General features: G+C 33.2%; 1 protein-coding gene and 1 non-coding gene across 2 annotated transcripts; both read left to right on the forward strand.

Annotated features, from left to right (window-relative positions):
* The first annotated feature begins 1,908 nt into the window (after positions 1 to 1,908).
* On the forward strand, positions 1,909 to 7,074 carry LOC139847825 (probable carboxylesterase 18). The gene is made up of 2 exons (XM_071837552.1): positions 1,909 to 2,502; positions 6,643 to 7,074. Exons 1-2 carry the CDS (start codon positions 1,909 to 1,911, stop codon positions 7,072 to 7,074), a joined length of 1,026 nt encoding a protein of 341 aa, XP_071693653.1.
* Positions 7,075 to 19,884: 12,810 nt separating this feature from the next.
* Positions 19,885 to 19,991, forward strand: LOC139886897 (small nucleolar RNA R71). The gene has a single exon (XR_011772757.1). It is a non-coding gene; the product is annotated as a small nucleolar RNA R71 (small nucleolar RNA).
* The last annotated feature ends 724 nt before the right edge of the window (positions 19,992 to 20,715 follow it).

Here is a 20,715-nt window from a genome sequence, read left to right on the forward strand (position 1 = left end):
ATTTAAGTGCGATAAATTAAAGTGAGATAAATAAAATGACAGTAAATAAAAAGTGCGATCATTTAAAAAATACAATAATTAAAAGTGTGATAAGATATAAAATAAAGGAATTATGCTTATATAAACTTCCGTAATCATGATGTTCAACATGTTGATTTTAAATTATTACCATGGGTTAATTGTCCTTTGTTCTGGATTATTCGATATGTCCATACGGTTTTGTCCATAATAGTCCATCAGTCATAAATATAAAGTGTGAGAGTCCTCGTCAAATTATCCATAAACCCGAAGTTAAATATTCCAACTAATTAGGGATTCGAACTGTAACAAGGTCTTAATACTTTGTTTAATGAATACACTAGGTTATCGACTGCGTGTAATCCAAGGTTTCAATACTTTGTTAACAATTACACCAATTACCCTTGAATGTAATCCACCCCTGTTTCAACGAGTCCATTGACTATTAATCTATCCTCGTGTCCGGTAAAATGAACAATTATTGGTATTTATAGATATCCCGCCCACCGTACCCGATGTATGTGGTTATTTATAGATACGTCGAATTGTAACCTTTAATATTAAATTAACGAGGTATCGTTTAGTTAATATAAAACCCATTAATAGCCCATAGTCTAATTTCCACAAGTGTCGTTCTTTTGTCCAAACCCCAATTATGGTACAAAGCCCAATAATCCCGTCTTTAATATTTAGCCCAACATCATGATTACTTCGGCTTAAATAAGCATAATAATAACTTAGCTACGAGACATTAATTTAAAAAGGTTGAACATAACTTACAATGAGTATTAATAGCGTAGCGTTACACGGACAGAGTTTCGACTTACAAACTTAAAACATTCATCACTATAACCTTATTATTATTAAACTTAAATTAAAATTAAAATTATAAAATATAAATATAAATATATCGTAGATAGATAGATAGAAAAAAGTGTGTTTGATCGATCAGAATGTGCGGCCTTTTATAGGCCTACGTTTAACTGTACAGCTCCGCGAGTGCGGAGGTTTTCTTCCTCACAGCTCCGCGAGTGCGGAGCTCTGGATTCCAGCTCATAGATCAAATTCAAAACGTGAGCTGCGTATAATTATAATATATAATAATATATATAATTAATTATATATTATATTATATTCTTGTGCATAGTTGACTTGTAATTTTTGGTCCGTTGCGTCGCGCGCTGAAAGTTGGTTCATGTCTCGATTCCGGATTTTCGAACGCCTTTTCGTATAATTTAATATCTTGTACTTTGCTTTTTGCGGCTTATACTCTTGCCATTTTTAGACGTTTCTCATCAATAATTTGAACCACTTGGATTGTACTTTGTACTTTTTAGCTTTTTGGTCATTTGCGTATTTAAATCGTCGAATCTGTCTTTTGTCTTCACCTTTTATTATTTAAACGAATATCACTTGTAAGTAGAACAATTGCAACTAAAAGCTTGTCTTTCTTGAAAGATAATGCTATGAAATATATGTTCGTTTTTAGCATTATCAAGAGGGTATATTTTTTTGTTATTTATTTATTTTTCATACCCAATATCCAATCAGATTTTAACACATCACCTTACAAATATTTAACACAAAAATTTGACAATTTGGGTTAACGAGTGTCAAATACAGTCACAGTCAAAAACCTACTTTTTCATCAAAAAGTGCACAATTCGACTCTGTCATCACAATCATGGTTGGAAACAGTCTAAGTGACTTTGATAACTTGAGGTTATCAAGTCTTGTTACGGCTCACCTAGTCATTCATAACACAAATATCCTCCAACTATTGAAATATTGATATGATGTTTACATGTACTACTACTTGAACAAGTCATCAAATTGTGTATATATATTTATTATTTTGCACACTCCTCTCTCCATCATCGCTTATATTTCATGGAAACAGTAACACCCAAATCTCAAAAATCACCCTCCATACCATGGAAAACACGTTTCGTACTTTCGGTTTTTTCCACCACAATCAACATCGCTAGTCGAAAAAACGGCACTGTGAACCGCAGTCTTCACAAACTCCTAGAATCCCGGGCCCCACCCAACTCCAAACCTATCAACGGTGTCAGAACATACGACGTCATGGTAGATCAAACTCGCAAGCTTTGGTTTCGCGTATTTGTCCCAACTGAACACTTAGAAGATATCCCAGTGATCATGTACTACCACGGAGGTGGATTCGTCTACCTTTCGCCCAACGTGAAGGCTTACGATGTTTTGTGTCGCGAATTTGCAAAGAAAGTGCCAGCTGTCGTTGTCTCTGTTAACTATCGTCTTGCACCTGAAAACCGGTACCCTGCCCAACATAACGATTGCTTTGATGTACTGAAATATCTTGATGATGAAGAGAATAGGTCGAAAGCGTTACCCAAAAATGCAAATATTTCACGATGTTTTCTTGCTGGTGATAGCGCTGGTGGAAACCTAGCTCATCATGTTACTCAAAAAGTATGCGAATCCAACTTCCAACAACTCAAGGTACTATACACGTTTATCTAATTTAATTAAAAATGAATTGGTTTGTGTTTCAAAATATAGTTTATTAGGACCAACTTCAGAAGTTTTCTGGGTTAAGTATATTTTTCAAAGTATGAGTAGTTAAACGTTCACTTAACGTGTCCAATTGACAAATCGATGTTTATCGTTTAAATAATTTATTACACAAAATACAAATGTCCAGGTCAAAATATTATTTAAAAGTACACTGGTAGGTCCTCACAATTTTCACAAGGAATTTTTTTTTTTCACAAGATAAAAAAAAACAATTTTCAGAAAATAAAATTCACAAATGAGTTGGGTTTAATTCCCTTTCATATTTTCACTGTTCACACGGAAAAGTTGCAAAATTCATTATTCGAAAAATAATCAGTTAGAACTTTGGATGAATTAATCAGCAGTTAAAAAATTAATCGAATTATACTTTTTATACATTTAAATATAAACATAAACATAAACCTTAAGAGAATTATCTAAATCATTTATTTTGGTCAAAATTCTATTTTTTATAGTTTAAATTCATCTTAAAATGTTGACCAATTTTATTTTTACCGATTCTGATCAACAAATCCGATTTTGACCCATTAACCGATATTGATCGATCAGCTAAATACATTCTGAAAAATTAGAACAGACTGCACGATCTTGAAAAAGGAATAATTGGGGACTAATTATGAGTAATCGAGATTTTTTACTATAGTGATTGTCGGTTGTATGTGTGAACTTTTTTTATACCATTTTTCTAGTTATTTAACAATATCCATAATCCAAAGTGGTGTACAATGATAAAAGTAGGGATGACAATGGATCGGATATGGATCGGGTGAGGCCGTATCCATATCCATATCCATTTATTTTTTTTACTTTTCATCCATCCATATCCATATCCGTCGGATGAAGCGGGTTAATGGATAATTATCCATATCCGTTTAGATTTATTTTATTTTTAACAATTATAAGTGGTGGTTCACTATATACGATTAAAAGTAATATTTTTAATAGTTTGTGCGACCGAAAGTCACATTTTACTAATCTATATAACAAATATTCAATAGATAACCTATTAAACGTGTAAAGATATCGACATATAAGTTGCTTACTTTTAGTTACATGAAATCGCATTTGAACCACCAAAGTACGATAAATACATTTGATTATTTAAACAAAACAAAATATAAGAAAAAAGTTATATTTTTAGAAAAAATATAATAAAAGATGAATATGAATATAATTAATGAAATATCACTACATAAATGATACTAATTTGAGTGATAAATTTATATATTTAGTTATTTCGGGTAAAAGCGGGTTCATCTACGGATGAAATTTTTTCATCCACATCCATATCCATATCCATTTAGATCGTCCATATCCACGAATAATCGAGTGAATCGGATGGATATCCACTGGATCGGGTATCCATTACCATCCCTAGATAAAAGTCAATCTCTCGTTAATTACAAATGATATACCTGTCAACGCTTAAAAAAACTATCTACATTATAGGCCGGTCTCTCGATGTTAAGGATAATTCAATTAAATCAAACGGTCCTCTGTAATTTGTTAAGCAATGAAATCCGTAAGTTATTATAATTTATTGATATGCTATTTATATATGTTATACAAAAGTTAATGCGGAAAACCCTAGAAATTGTAACAGATCCAAAGTTCATGTTCGGACTTGGGTCATGAACACCAAACCGTCTAACTTTGATTCGGAACCCCCGGCTCCTAAACGAAGGGACGGCTCTAAAGGCGCTGCCGCTGGTTTTTAGCACCGACTGAAGTTGCCCACCCCGCTCCCGATCATAAAGAGCGTGCGGGACTTCGAAGAGACATTCAAACTCGAATTCGTGAGCTAACAAAAGAAAGCCAAGCCACTTCCTCTTACACTGGGTCTTGTGTGTAAACTACCTCAGCAGAAACCTCAACAGACGTAGATACAGTTTGATCGGTAAAATTGTGAAAGTTCGGATTGGATGTAAACGCTAATATTGAAAAAATAAAAGAAACCAACATTTATTTTTTCTTATTTATTGCACAAATATTGACTAATATTCGCCAATCATATTTCGTATTGCTTGAATGTGTACTCATTTTCTATGAGGTAACTTTTTCTACATCAAACCGTCTAACTTTTTTCACGCTATTTATACTAAACACGTAATTATTTACTCTCTCGTCTCAATTTTAGTGTCACTAGATAAAACATACATTTTAAGAAACATTAACATTGCATTATACTTTTTTTTACAAATTTACGTTTTTATATTTTACTCTTTGCCTATCTTTTTAAGAACGTTAAAAAAGTAACTCATTGTTTTTTATTTATTTATGAAAATTGAAAGTTAACTTGGTACATTACTATTACTATTAATTTAATATTTAATATATTTAATATATATATATATATATATATATATATATATATATATATATATATATATATACACACACACACTAAAGGACATTATGATTCTTGTCATTTCATTTTCAAAGTTCTTAAGAGCACTAAGAGTCGTTCAGTGTTAAATCTCAGTGTTAAATTTAACACTGAGGTCAAAACAGGGGAAATCGTTCAGTGTTAAATCTCAGTGTTAAATCATTATTTAATTATTATTATTTAATTTATCTAACTAATAAAAAATATAATAAAAATAAAATTTTGGTGATTTAACTGTTTAACACCGGAGGGGAGTGGTGTGCACCGGTGTCCCCGGTGTTAAATCTCTAAACACACCGTTAGCCAGATAACGTTGAAGCATTTAACGCAGATTTAACATTGATTTAACACCGGAGGGGAGTGGTGCGCACCGGTGTCCCCGGTGTTAAATCCCTTTAACGGTGGCAAAAATGTTCGACTGCTAGAGCTCTAAGAAAATGTTGTTTTGGCTAGGGTATTTTGGTGTCAAATGCATGATATTTAAAGGGTAAAAGTTGTAAGTATTTTGGGGTAAAATTTGTTCAACTATCAAGGGATACAAATTGTAACTTCGAGGGCTAAAATGTATTATTTGAATTTAATATAATACCTATTAAATAAAACCACTCAATTTTTTGACGGGATTATTTTTTTTCGCTGCGATCTAGATTTCTCCGTCATCACCGTTCAACTCGAAATAATTTTACAAACAAAAGGCAACTAGTTATATTCAAAACAAAGTTTTCTTTTTAATTGTTTTTAGTGGCAAACATATATATAATAAACAAATCCAACTTATTATATTAAGTGGATGACTAAAGCAAGTGAGTTCATAACTTTTTAAGAAAAATAATCTAGGTTCGAGTCCTCCAGACCCATTTTTTTACTTTTCGCAGTTTTTTTCAGTTCTCGCTCAACATTAGTTTCATAAAAGACGTTAAAATTTTCAGCCACAAATGAGCGGTCCAAAATTTTTCTAGTTTATTTGGGGTGAATCAAAATACTCTCAACTTTGAGGGTAATTTGGTTATTATTTAAAAAATAAGAAACCCTTTTCCATATTATCTTTTTAACAATTTTTTTTAACCTATTTTATTCAACTTCTTTTTTCATTTCATTAGTTTTTCAACCTTAAGTTAACCAACTACTAACCGTTTTTCTAAACATTTCAATTAATCAACCGTACTTTTTTCACTTTCATTTTTCATTAATCTATTTTTCAAACGTTTAACTAAAAACCGTTAACTATTTTCCTAAACGTTTAGTTTATCGACCGTTAACTGTCAAAATTGCACCGCGGCCGTTAACTGTTCCATGCCAAATTAGGTACCAATTACCAAATGTAAATGTCATAAATATTTTCTGACCGAAATAAATCTCTTGGCAAAACTTACCGCATGTAAGTTAATTACCAATGAAAACACACCCTCAAACATAATAAATCTAAAAACCACGCAGCAACACGCGTCGGACCGAATTTTTTCTTTTTAGAAAGAAATAATGAACATTTTTGACAGAGGGGATGTAATTTAATACACTTAACCGTACTTAATAATTACTTCTATGTATGTATGTATATATTCTAAGTAACAACCTTCGGTGCATCAAAAGGACCCAACAATATATTTTAAAAACACAAAATAATTCAATGCATAACTTAATTGTAAAGTTTGAGCGTACAATTTATATGATGTTTGAAGGTAATTGGCGTGGTAGCAATTTTGCCATTCTTCGGTGGAGAAGAACGAACAGATTCCGAAAGACAATTTCGAAACACGCCTCTTGTGTCAATGAAGATGATAGATTGGTTTTGGAAGGTGTTCATGCCGCCAGGTGAAGACAACAATCGTGACCACCCTATTATCAACGTTAGCGGTCCAAAGGCAGTTGACATATCAAATATAGATTTTCCGGCAACTATAGTCATTATGGCGGGGTTCGATACTCTAAGAGATCGGCAAAAAATGTACTATGAGTGGATGAAGAAATCGGGGAAAGAAGTGTATTTGGTTGACTACCCAAAAATGTGTCACGGTTTCTACCTCTTCTCAGAATTAATTGAAACTGGCCAACTAATATCTGAGGTGAAAGAGTTCATTCACAAGGTTTTAGATAAGGTATTACGAAATTAATGTATACTTTTATGAAAATCTTTAATCAAAGAGAATTATAAATTATCCTTTAGATGATAATGATACGATGGTTGTTTTATTTGTATGTATCATGGACTTACGATCGATTTAACATGAAAAGATAAATAAGGTCTACTATTGTAGTTTTGAAAAGATAATTAATGTGTGCGAGTTATAGTACGAAATACTATTATTTTTATTACAAAATTCAGTTAAATACGATACAATTTACACAAGTTATTTATTTATTTATATAATGGATATACCTAAACCTTGCTATAACACTTATAGGCAGTGTACCTAATCGTAGAGTAGTGTAGTTTTTAGTAAGTCTGGTTCGTTCCACAGGGATACAGCTGAATTTAACGCTATATTTATTTTAATATATATATATATATATATATATATATATATATATATATATATATATATATAAAAGTAGTATTATTATTATTATAAAAGGGGGGTTTTTTAACGTTTAATGACCGGTTTTTCGATTTTAAGTACTAATAACTTAATTTAAAGCTTAAAGTAAATGACGATAAATAAAAATGCGATAAAATAAAAGTACGATAATTAAAATGACGATAAATAAAAGTACGATGAGATATAAATTAAAGGAATTATGCTTATTTAAACTTCCGTAATCATGATATTTGATGTGTTGATTTTAATTTATTACTATGGGTTAATTGTCCTTTATCCTGGATTCATCTGGTTTTGTCCATAATAGTCCATCAGTCATAATTATAAAGTGCGAGAGTCTTCGCCAATTTAACCTTATACCCGAAGTCAAATATTTCAACTAATTGGGGATTCAAACTGTAACAAGGTGTTAATACTTTGTTTAATGAATATACCAGGTTATCGACTGCGTGTAATCCAAGGTTTAATACCTTTTTAACAATTACACCAATTACCCTTGAATGTAATCCACCCCTGTTTTAACGAGTCCATTGACTATTAATCCATTCCCATGTCCGGTCAAATGAACAATTATTCGTATTTATAAATATCCCGCCCACCGTACCCAGTCAAACGTATGTGGTTATATATAGATACATCAAATTGTAACCTTTATATTAAATTAACAAGGTATCATTTAGCTAATTAAATATAAAGACCATTAATAGCCCATAATCCAATTTCCACAAGTGTCGGTCTTTTATCCAAACCCCAATTATGGTCCAAAGCCCAATAACCTCATCTTGAATATTTAGTCCAACATCACGATTACTTCGGTTTAAATAAGCATAATAATAACTTAGCTACGAGACATTAATTAAAAAATATTGAACATAACTTACAATGAGTATTAATCGCGTAGTGTTACACTGACAGAGTTTCGACTTACAAACTTAAAACATTCGCTACTATAACCTTATTATTATTATTAACTTAAATTAAAATTAAAATTATAAAATATAAATATATATATTTGAGAGAGAGTGAGATGTATGATATATGTGTACATAATTCGCAGAATTCGTTGCCTTTTTATAGCACCTGACCACCTTTTTGGGGCCATACGATCGCATGGCCTGGGAGTGTTATTCCCATGCGATCGCATGGTGTCTGGCACCAGCTCACATTCATTTGTTTTTTTTGTTTGCCGACACATTTAAATAATATAATATAATATATATAATTTTATATAATTATATATATATTATATTATATTCATGTGCATAGTTGACTTGTAAATTTAGGCCCGTTGCGTCGCGCGTTGATACTCGGTTCATGTTCCGGTTCCGGATTTTTGAACGTCCTTTCGTACAATTTAATATCTTGTACTTTGCGTTTTGCGACTTGTACTCTTGTCATTTTTAGACGTTTCTCATCAATAAATTGAACCACTTGGATTGTAACTTGTACTTTTTAGCTTTTTGGTCGTTTGCGTCTTCAAATCGTCGAATCTGTCTTTTGTCTTCACCTTTTATTATTTAAACGAATATCACTTGTAAATAGAACAATTGCAATTAAAAGCTTGTCTTTCTTGAAGGATAATGCTATGAAATATATGTTCGTTTTTAGCATTATCAAATATTCCCACACTTGAGCGTTGCTTGTCCTCAAGCAATATAGAACTTGAATATAAACATACTTGAATCACTTCTTTATTCTTCACACTTTGTACATCAGTGATTTTGATACGGCGGTATGAACAATGATAGTAACATTGTGATTTACAGTCCCACATGACTATGAAAATTTAGATCTTTTAAGGAAATTGGATCTTTATGAAAATATTTGATCTTTTGAAAATTTAATCTAGCTTTTACCCTAGATAAGTTTTCCGGAATAACCCTTCACCGGTGTTTGCAAAATGTTTTCATGGATTTTGTGGGTTTCAGATTTTAAAATTTTAGCTCAAAACTTGCGGTTTTGTGTCACCCACTTGCTAACCTTTTATTAGAAAAATAACACGTCCAGTATACTTGTTCCGTATATTACCTTTCGGTAAACTACCGCCCGGTTGTAAATGAAAGCGTTGAACAAGCAACTGTTAAGGCAATGTCTAATGACATGCAGATGTTCATGGTCCACAACGTATCGGATGCAATTACTATCCTTTGTAGGAGCAACAGCAAAGATCACCCTATAGTTTTTCGGTCTGGCACAAGGTCCTGTCTTCGACCATGCTATGCAACCACCATTCTTACGGTTGACACCCGATTTGGTTCAAGTGACCTAATGAATTTTGGTGAATTCCTAGGATTTTACGTTCAATGGTAATGAACGCATTGAAAATAGGGTTTTTCAGAAAACAAATCGGTTTTAGTTTTGATCAAAATATTTTCTCGTTCAAGCTCGAGTTTAGATATCATCGAATTCCATGAGTTTGTAATTCTCAATCTTTAAGGTCAATCTCAAGGATTGAGTAATATCAGGCTTAAAAGCTGATTTTTAATCTTTAAGGAGATTATCCTTTCTGGGGATCTGATTCATTAGTCTTATAAGCTAATTTGCACGGTGCCTCCCATTGTACGAGACAGATCCTTTCATGGATAGGATAAGTCTGACCACATGGTGACCCTGTTTGATGCTGAGGTCCGTGGATTTCCAGCTGATTTTCGAGAAAACTTTTCAAAGTTTTTCGTAGACTCTACAACTGGTCGGGACGACAACTTCCTGACCTAAATCAAGAAGTGCTTTTCTTTTTCTCGGAAGACTTTACTTCTTTTAAAATTCCATTTATATTACAATAAACTGGGTAAAACTGATTAATATCGTCCAAAACAAAAGTACCTTCAATTATTTGTACAAAATTATGTGATATATGTTTTGAATAACTTGGTAAATTTTTTCCACACTTGGCTTTTATTTTTCTTTCTTTGCCTTTTTATTCTCTTCTATTCCATTTTAAATGAATTAAAGCGTTTTGAGTTGTTTCTCAATTTATGTCCTCTCCAACGTAACAATAATTTTGGTGTTAACACCTAGTTTTATCGTTCATAAATATGTATAAACATGATTTTGAGTTCATTTAGTTGAAAATTTTTAAAATTTTTACTAGAAGTGGGTAGTCAGTATATAAGACTAGGGCTGTTCTTTATTATCAGAGAGCACTAGATTCTAATACAACTACTGCTTTACTAGTATTTTAACGGTGGCTATTAAACCAAGTGTATAAGTCAATTTTTTAAAACTGAAAGAATTTAATCCCTTCCCACACTTAAGATCTTGCAATGCCCGCATTTGCAAAAAATCAGTAACAATTTAAATTATTGAGGGTGATTAGCATAGAAAAATGATTAAATTTTACCAAAGTTTGCAAACATATTGTTGTTTGTTTGAATGATAAATGGTGCACAACATTTATTCATTGCTGTAGTTGTTATATCACATTTTTTTTCGTATTGTCGTCAAAATTAATAGCTTTTGCTGAACTTAATGCGAGTCTTTGAAAGTTCGTTGTTTTACCTTGTTGTGTACAATTGACAATATACATACAATACCAATATAAACATGCATGGTAATTTGAAATGGGACTTAGTATCTCACTTTTAAATTATAAATATGAAATATTAATAACACAATAATAAAAATGTTAAAAATTACATAAAAATATCAAAATATTATATGTTTAAACATAAATAGATAAAAATATAAGAAATCACCAATGGAACTGTATCAATCTGGATATGGATTCCAGTTCATGTCATCGCTCGGGTTCCATGGCTGGTGATAGGTGTCCTGATAAGCTTGGTTGGGGTCGTACAGGTTAAAGGGTGGTCGAATGTCAGGCTAATGTGGTGGATAGTAAGCAGGTCGAGTCGGGATATAGTTATGTGGTACCTGATATGATAGTTGGCTCATGATCTGGTGCTGATGAACTTGCCAGCTATCGTGTTGGCGTCGCCTAGATTGCTCATACTCATCTGCGGCTCTCCACTGTTCATACTGAATGCCTAGCCTGGTTATTCATTTCCACCTCATCTATATGCTGATAAACATCAGTATAACTATCCCTAATGACATCCCTAATGTCATCTGCTTCCTCCATCTCCTCATCCGAACCCCTCTCTACCTGTGGATGGTCGCACTGATATGGTATTGGCATATTGTGCCTCCGAGTTAGTACCTTTGCACCTTGATAAACCTGCAATCCTATCCTCTCGGCGTGTTCCTCAATCTCTACCATCGGACCCCCTTGCTCTTTATCTACACCTAAGTACTCTCCAATGAGAGTAACAAAAATACCTCCCCCTATAATACTTCCTGCTTGCATACCCTCAACAACTTTAGACAAATAGTGGCTGACGCAATAAGGAATATTAACAAAGCTCCTCGGGTCTCGAATACACTTAAGATAGAATAAATCGTTTTGGGTCATTTTCTCCTTGTTTCTACCCCGTTGTGTAATCGAGTTCGCTAAAAATCTATGTATTACCCGGAGTTCTGCCCTGTCAATATTTAAATAGGTGTGTCTTCCATCCCGCGTAAACTCCCTAAATCTTGACATACGCCTCCATATGGTGTCATTGTCAAAATTCCTATCTACTCCCTCACCTTCGTCAATTAAACTATTACAATCAGGTGTATTAATCTCAGCGGGGGTGTAGATTAATAAAGCTCTAGCCATGTCCAACATGGACATCCTGTACATTCTACCGTCTAACAAAAATCTAATAAAACTTTTATCTCCTAACATAGTAACCTGATTATTTAACTCTATAGTGCTAAGCAATTCAACACATCATTTTCTATATATAGTTCTACGCATGGTAAATAAACGGATCCAATCGTTAAATGTAGAGTTACCATACCTCTGAACTAGTAAACCTCTAACCGAGTTGGCTAGGTCAACCGCTTCCAAAGGCTCCCAATCGATTACCCGAGGCATTTTAATATTTTTGTGGTACAGGATGTGCATGTTCTTTTGAAATTTCGGGTACTCTGTCCAACATCGGTCGAATATTAGTTGGGATGTAACTGTTGTTCGTTGATAAATAGGTAAGTAATCCTCGGGTGAGGCTGAAATTGACGATAATGAGTGTAAAACAGTTGTTCCGGCTCATGATATGGTAAATGTTGATCATAGTGATGTTGTTGTTCAGGTTGTGGTTCTTGATCTGGTTCTTATTCAGGTTGTTGTGAAGACGAACCACCACCATCAGTGTTTGTAAATTTCTGCAAAACACATTAAACACAAAATTTTGTGCATCCAAATATGCATTAATGTTAGCAAAATAACAAATTAAAACAACTACAATAACATGTTTAATTCATATTAAACTTATACACATTTTCATATTTTTATCAATTCTACAATTTTTAAAATAAGCATATATGAAAATGTATACAATGTTCATAAGCATTCAACTCAAATAACATGCTAAAATAACCATTACTAGCAATTAAACAAGTTTCAAATGGCATTTATATCAAAATAATCAATTTCATGAATTTTAGACTTAAAAACTCCACTTTGATGCTCAAAAATCATGTTTAGGATCAAAGTTTGGATCATTTAGCAACCTAAACATGTTACACTACTTAATTTAGCAATAATTCATAACAAAAATTGGTCATAACCTATTTATATTAAAAAGCCCCAAATTGCTCAAGAACACAAACCCTATATTTCTAAAAATTTTGAAGTTTAAGGCTTCAAATCATGTCAAATAGCATCAATCTAGGTTATACAAGAATAATATACTAACAATTTAACTCTAATTAGGCTAGAAATCATCAAACTAAAATTATTGCAATTAATTGTAATTATCACTAAAATTAGGAAATTTAAGAGTTTAGGGGTAAAATTTCTACCTTTTTCCTTCTAAATCCAAGAAAAGGCATGATTATAGCGAATTGTAACACGAAATTTGGTGAAAAAATGGTGAAATATGAGAGGGTTTTGGAGTGTGTTCGTGTATTTGTGTGTGTATTGTGAGGAGACAGAAGCATATCGATGGGTTTTATGAATCTGACCAGTCCAGGGTTCCCATGCAATCGCATGGGTTCCCAGTGCAAACCCCACATGCGATCGCATGGGGTACAGTGTTTTTTTTTTAATATATAAAACCTTTTACTTATAAAAACAAAAATCGAATAAATTTAAAATTTTGTTTCTTTTTAGATTGAGGTCGTTTCGGTTTGTTTACCTAGTTCGTCTCTCGACAAAATTTTAAAATTTGTCATTTTAAAGCGATTGTTTTAAAATTAAAAATAATGATAATAAAATTAAAAAATTAAAAAGAATGATAAATTTTAAGATTTTTGGATTTTTTAATGTTTTTGGCATACTTTAGATCAATAAAATTAAAAATAATGATAATAAAATTTCTCGTCCCGCCCTCGGGTAAAGCAATTTCGGTTCAACGACCTAGTTTTCAACTCACGATGAATTTTAGAAATCAATTTTTAACTTAATGAAATAAAGTAAATTTTGTTTTTTTAAAATTCACACCAAACTTAAATTTAAAATGCATAAAATTTCATATAAATATTATTAATAATTATATACAGTAATTTTACAAACTTTCATTTAAAATATTATAATTATATATTGGTTTTAAAATTTTACAATAATAATTTAATATTTATATATTAATTTTAAAAACACGGTAAAAATAAAATTAAAATCTTTTTGGTCTTTTATCCCACTTTAATCAATCAAATATTATCAAAAATATGCGTCCCTCTTTTGGGTAAAGTAATTTCGACTATATACCTAGTTTTACTCCTGACGAATTTTTGAAATATTTTAAGTTGATTGATTAAAGATATTTATACCTTATGAATAAACGGTAAATTTTGCAGTGATGAATTAAATTTTTGTATGATATCAATAATTTCGATTTATTATACCTAATTTTATTGAATATCAATTTAATACTTTATAGTGAACGATTTAGCGTTTATTATCAAAAGGTTAAAAGCAATAAATAAAAATAAAATAAAAACTGTACATACTTACCTATGAGATAAAATTCTCAGAGACCTGCTTTAGTCGACTCATAGGAGAGTCGTTCGATTTGGTTTTCCATAGCTACGTAAGCGTATCCACGATTTTTCAATAACTTTTCCTCTAAACATATGAACGGTCCTTCTCTGCATAGAGTAACGAACTCGGTATTGGAATGTGTTTGATTGTTCGAACATTTACCTTTGTGTGACCATTTTCCGCATTTATGACATCTTTCAAGGTGTCGTGCTCTTCTTTTTGTTGCGGATTTTGATTTTCCTTTACCAAAATGTATCTTATTATGATCTTTCCTGAGTTCTTTCCTTACTTCGTCCATTTTTCCTCTTATGAATGATACTAGTTCACTCGGGAAAGTGTTATTATTACATTTAGTAATCATAGCTTGTAGTAGTAGACCATGGTCCAAATCAAAGGAATTCTTCATCTTGTAAAACCTAAAAACATAAAAATTCATAATGGAGGGAGAAGACTAGTTCTTTAGGGTCTGTTAGGGAAAGACCAATCGGATTCCATTCTTGAGAACTACACGAAAACAGAAAATCTAACTTTAGACAGCATTATATTATCCTTTAAAACATTTGAATCTCCCCACACTTAGTTAGATGTGGTATCGAAATTGTGATTAACTTCATTGTCGACTTCCATCGGATCAAGTATGTAATGTTTAACTCTGTGACCATTAACTTTAAATTCAATCCCATTTGAATTTATTAACTCTATTTTTCCGTATGGGAAAACTCTTTTGACTATGAATGGTCCGGCCATCTTGATTTCAATTTTCCAGGAAATAGCTTGAATCGTGAATTAAAAAGAAGGACTCTGTCTCCTTCCTTAAATTCTTTTGAACTTCTGATTCTTTTACCATGCCATTTCTCCGTTCTTTCCTTATAGATTAATGAATTTTCATATGCATCATGTCTTAATTCTTCTAATTCGTTTAGTTGACTTAATCGTAAATGTCCGGCTTCATGCAAATCAAGATTACAAGTCTTCAAAACCTAAAATGCTTTGTGCTCAATTTCTGCTGGAAGGTGACATGCTTTTCCGTAAACAAGTCTAAAAGGTGTGGTGCCAATTGGAGTTTTGTAGGCTGTTCTAAAAGCCCAGAGTGCATCCTCCAATTTTATGGACCATTCCTTCGGATTTGATCCTACGGTTTTCTCTAGAATACGTTTTAATGCTCGGTTGGTATTTTCAACTTGTCCACTTGTTTGTGGATGATAAGCGGTCGAGATTTTATGAGTTACTCCATATCTTTTGAGAACTTTCTCAAGTTGATTATTACAAAAATGAGTACTCCGATCACTTATTAAAGCTTTCGGTGTTCCGAACCTAGCAAAAAGACGTTTTAGGAAATTGACTACAACTCGTGTATCGTTAGTTGGGAAAGCTTGTGCTTTCGCACATTTAGATACATAATCAATGGCAACGAGAATATAGAGATTATTATGAGATTTTAGAAATGAACCCATAAAGTCAATACCCCAAACGTCAAATACTTCACATACTTGAATGACATTTTGTGGCATTTCATCACGTTGACTTATTTTTCCGGCCCTTTGACATGCATCACAGGATTTACAAAGAAGGTGTGCGTCTTTGAAAATTGAAGGCCAATAGAATCCAGCATCGTAGACTTTCCTTGCTGTGAGTTGAGGCCCATAATGCCCTCCTGTTGGTCCTGTGTGACAATGGTTTAAGATTTGACTAGCTTCATCCCCGAATACACATCGGCATATTATTCCATCGGGACAACTTTTAAACAAATGTGGATCTTCCCAAAAATAGTGTTTTATATCACTAAAGAATTTCTTTTGTTTTTGGTACGATAAACCTTTTCCAAGGAATCCACATACTAAGTAGTTTTCATAGTCTGCAAACCATGGAATTTCACTGTAATCGATCTTCAAAAGATATTCATCAGAAAAGTTATCTTGTATAGCCGATTCATTTAGAACTTCTAATTCGGGATTTTCAAGGCGAGAAAGGTGATCAGCTGCGAGATTTTCTGCTCCCTTTTTGTCTTGGATTTCAATATCGAACTCTTGTAAGAGTAAGATCCAACTGATTAATCGTGGTTTGACATCTTGTTTTGCAAATAGGTATCTAAGAGCAGAATGATCAGTATAGACCACCGTTTTAGCTAGAACGAGATATGAACGAAATTTTTCAAAAGCAAAGACAATAGCAAGGAGTTCTTTTTCAGTAGTTGTGTAATTCGTTTGTGCTCATTGTAATGTCTTACTAGCGTAATAAATAGGTTGAAATCGTTTTTCAATCCTTTGTCCTAAAACGGCTCCCATTGCAAAATCACTTGCATCGCACATGAGTTCAAATGGTAGATTCCAATCTGGAGTTATCATGATCGGCGCATTAGTGAGTTTTTCTTTAAGAATATTAAAAGATTTGATGCATTCATCCGAAAAGATGAATGGAGCATCCTTTTCAAGAAGTTTATTCATAGGAGTGGCCATTTTAGAAAAATCTTTTATGAAACGTCGGTAAAAACTGGCATACCCTAGAAAACTCCTAATTCCTCTAATATTGGTGAGATGTGGAAGTTTAGCAATTACATCTACTTTAGCTCTATCCACTTCAATTCCTTCCTTTGAAATTTTATGACCAAGAACGATGCCTTCTTTAACCATGAAATGGCATTTCTCCCAATTAAGTACTAGATTTGATTGTTCGCATCTAATAAGCATTCGTTCAAGATTAACTAGACATGTTTCAAAAGTATCACCGAAGACTGAAAAGTCATCCATGAAAACTTCCATGCATTCTTCTATCATGTCGTGAAAAATCGCCATCATGCACCTTTGAAAGGTTGCAGGGGCGTTGCAAAGTCCAAATGGCATGCGTTTGTAAGCAAAAGTACCATAAGGGCACGTGAAGGTGGTTTACTCTAGGTCCTCGGGTGCGATTGGAATTTGAAAGTATCCGGAGAAACTTTCAAGAAAACAATAGTAACTATTCCCAGCTAATCTTTCCAACATTTGATCAATGAAAGGTAAGGGAAAGTGATCTTTTCTGGTGGCGTCATTTAATTTTCTATAATCAATACAAACACGCCATCCTGTTACAGTCCTAGTAGGAATAAGCTCATCATTTTCATTTGTGATGACAGTCATGCCACCCTTCTTAGGTACACATTGAATTGGGCTTACCCATGGACTATCAGAGATTGGATAAATTAAACCTACATTGAGCACTTTAATAATTTCTTTCTTAACAACATCTTGCATATTTGGATTTAGTCTTCGTTGGCGTTGCACATAGGTTTTATGATTTTCTTCCATAAGAATTTTATGTGTGCAATACGAAGGACTTATACCTTTAATGTCATGAATCTTCCATGCAATAGCTGGTTTATGAGCTTTTAGTACAGAAATGAGTTGAGATTTTTCATTTTCCGTAAGAGAAGACGATATTATTACAGGTAATTCAAATTCACCATGTAAATAAGCGTATTCCAAATGGTTTGGAAGTGGTATTAATTCTAATATCGGTGGTTCTTCTATCGATGATTTGTATCGATATCTGTCTTCCTCTTTTAGCATTTGAAGTTCTTCTATTGTTGGTTCGTATTCATTAGCCATGAGTGTGGCTAACATTTCAGCTTCATCAATTGGTTCAGTTCCTTCTCCTAAAGAACATTCTTCTGTTCCTTGTAATTCTGGAAATTCTTGTAACAATTCTGCATGTGAATCTATAGTTTGAACATAATAACATGTATCATCTGTAGATTGCAGTTGTTGCATGGCTCTATCAACAGAAAAGGTAACACTCTCGTCCTCTATACTTAGGGTCAGTTTCTTACCAAACACGTCTATTATTGCTTTGGCCGTGTTTAAGAATGGTCTTCCTAATATGAGAGGAACTCAGGAATCTTCTTCCATGTCCAGAATAACAAAGTCTACTGAAAATACTAAAGCACCAACTTTAACTAGCATGTTTTCAATTATCCCTCTAGGATATTTTACTGATCGATCGGCTTGTTGTATGCTTATTCTTGTTAGTTTCAATTCTCCAAGGTCTAGTTTAGTGTATAGTGAATACGGCATTAAATTTATACTAGTACCTAAGTCTGCTAATGCTTCTATTGAACTAAGACTACCCAGAAAACATGGAATTGTGAAACTTCCTGGATCTGATAATTTTTCTGGTAGCTTATTCACTGCAGAACAATTAGCATTCATAGTAACAACCGAGAGTTCTTCCATTTTCTTTTTATTTGTGATTAGATCTTTCAGGAATTTAGCGTATCTTGGCATTCCTGAAATCACATCAATGAAAGGAAGATTGACATTTATTTGTTTAAACATATCCAAGAATTTGGATTGCTCGGCTTCAAGTCTTTCTTTTCTCATTTTACTCGGGTAAGGAAGCGGTGGTTGGTATGGTTTAACATAAGGTTTAGCCTTAACTGTGTTATCTTCATTAACCTTTTCAACTTCCGGTTCCGTTTCCTTCTCTTGCTCCGGCTGTGGTCCCTGTGTAGTAGGAATAGAGTCATCAGAAATTACAGGTATTTCAGATGGTTTAAGTGTAATACCACTTCTTGTGGTAATGGCTTTAGCTGTTTCATTTCAGGGGTTAGCATTTGTATCGCTAGGTAGAATCCCCGGTTTTCTTTCACCTATCAACCTCGATAGGGTGCTTACTTCTTGTTCCAGATTTTGGATAGAAGCTTGTTGATTTCTAAATGCTTGAGCATTTTGTTCATTAGTTTGTTTCTGAGATGTGAAAAACTGAGTTTGAGATTCAACTAGCTTCGACATCATATCTTCTAAAATTGGCTTTTTATCATCGGTTTGTGGTGGTTTATTTGGAAAAATAGGTCTTTGCTGATTGTAAGTATTATTAGATACTTGTTGATTACTAGGACCTTGTTGGTTGTTGTATGGAACATTTCGGTTATAATTCTGATTTTGATTGTAGTTTGGTCTTGGCGGTTGATAATTATTTTGATAATTATTTCCCGGCCTTTGGTTCATGTATGAAATATTCTCTCTTTGTTCCATTGTTTGTTCAATACTGAGACAATCTTTTGTCAAATGTGGTCCTCCACACTGCTCACAACTTATTCGTATTGCGTGAATATCTGTAGTCATCTTTTCCATTCGTCTCTCGAAATCGTCTAACTTTGCAGAAATGGAATCAAATTCATGGCTAGAATCGGCTCTAGCCGCTTTAGATGATCGAAAAATATATTTTTCTTGATGCCACTCATGTGAGTGGGAGGCTGTGTTATCAATAATTTTGTGAGCTTCAGTTGCGGTTTCTTCATAATGGAACCACCAGCTGCTGTGTCGATGTCTTTTCTTGTAGCAACGTCGCATCCTTGGTATAATATTTGTACTATTTGATAAGTGTCTAAACCATGTTGAGGACATCCTCTTAACAACTTTCCGAATCTTGTCCACGCCTCATATAATGTTTCATTTGGCTTTTGTGTGAACGTAACAATTTCTCCTTGAAGTCTCACGGCTTTAGATGCCGGAAAGAATCTTTTAAGAAATTTCTCAACTAAAACATCTCATGTATCAATCGCTCCTTCGGGTAACGATTCTAACCAATCTTTAGCTTCTCCCTTTAAAGTCCAGGGAAACAACATGAGATAGATCTGTTCATCCTCAACTTCTCTGATTTTAAATAGAGTACAGATCCTATTAAAAGTTCGAAGATGTTCGTTTGGATCTTCTTTTAATGTACCACTAAATTGGCATTGATTAGTTACCATATGTAGGATTTGTCCTTTGATTTCATAATCTGGTGCATTAATGTCTGGTTGAGTAATGGCATGACCTTGGCCAGTGCGTGTAGCTCTCATTCCATCTTCCATACTTAGAGATTCCTGATTTTCCATGATTGAAATTGTTGAATCTGAATCACTAGAGGATTCTGATTTAATGGTTTCTTCCTCAACAATCTCTAGATGCGTAATTTGTGGTTCAGGAGGAATGATTAGTGGTTCAGGATCTCTGAATTGTCCTTGAATATCCTCCGGGTTCTCAATTGTGAGGTCGGGTTCAAAGAATGGATTATCAGAAATTTGAATTGGAGTACTCGGTCGACTTGATGATGATTCTAAAGAAAAATCAACGGTGACGATATTGGCTAGATGTCTTGATCGAGTTACAGGTGGTGAACGTATGAAAGGTGGTGAACGTTTTGCTCGGTGCATTCACAGAATATCCTATTAGTTA

Source organism: Rutidosis leptorrhynchoides, chromosome 1, assembly GCF_046630445.1.
Source record: "Rutidosis leptorrhynchoides isolate AG116_Rl617_1_P2 chromosome 1, CSIRO_AGI_Rlap_v1, whole genome shotgun sequence".
NCBI lineage: Eukaryota > Viridiplantae > Streptophyta > Magnoliopsida > Asterales > Asteraceae > Rutidosis > Rutidosis leptorrhynchoides.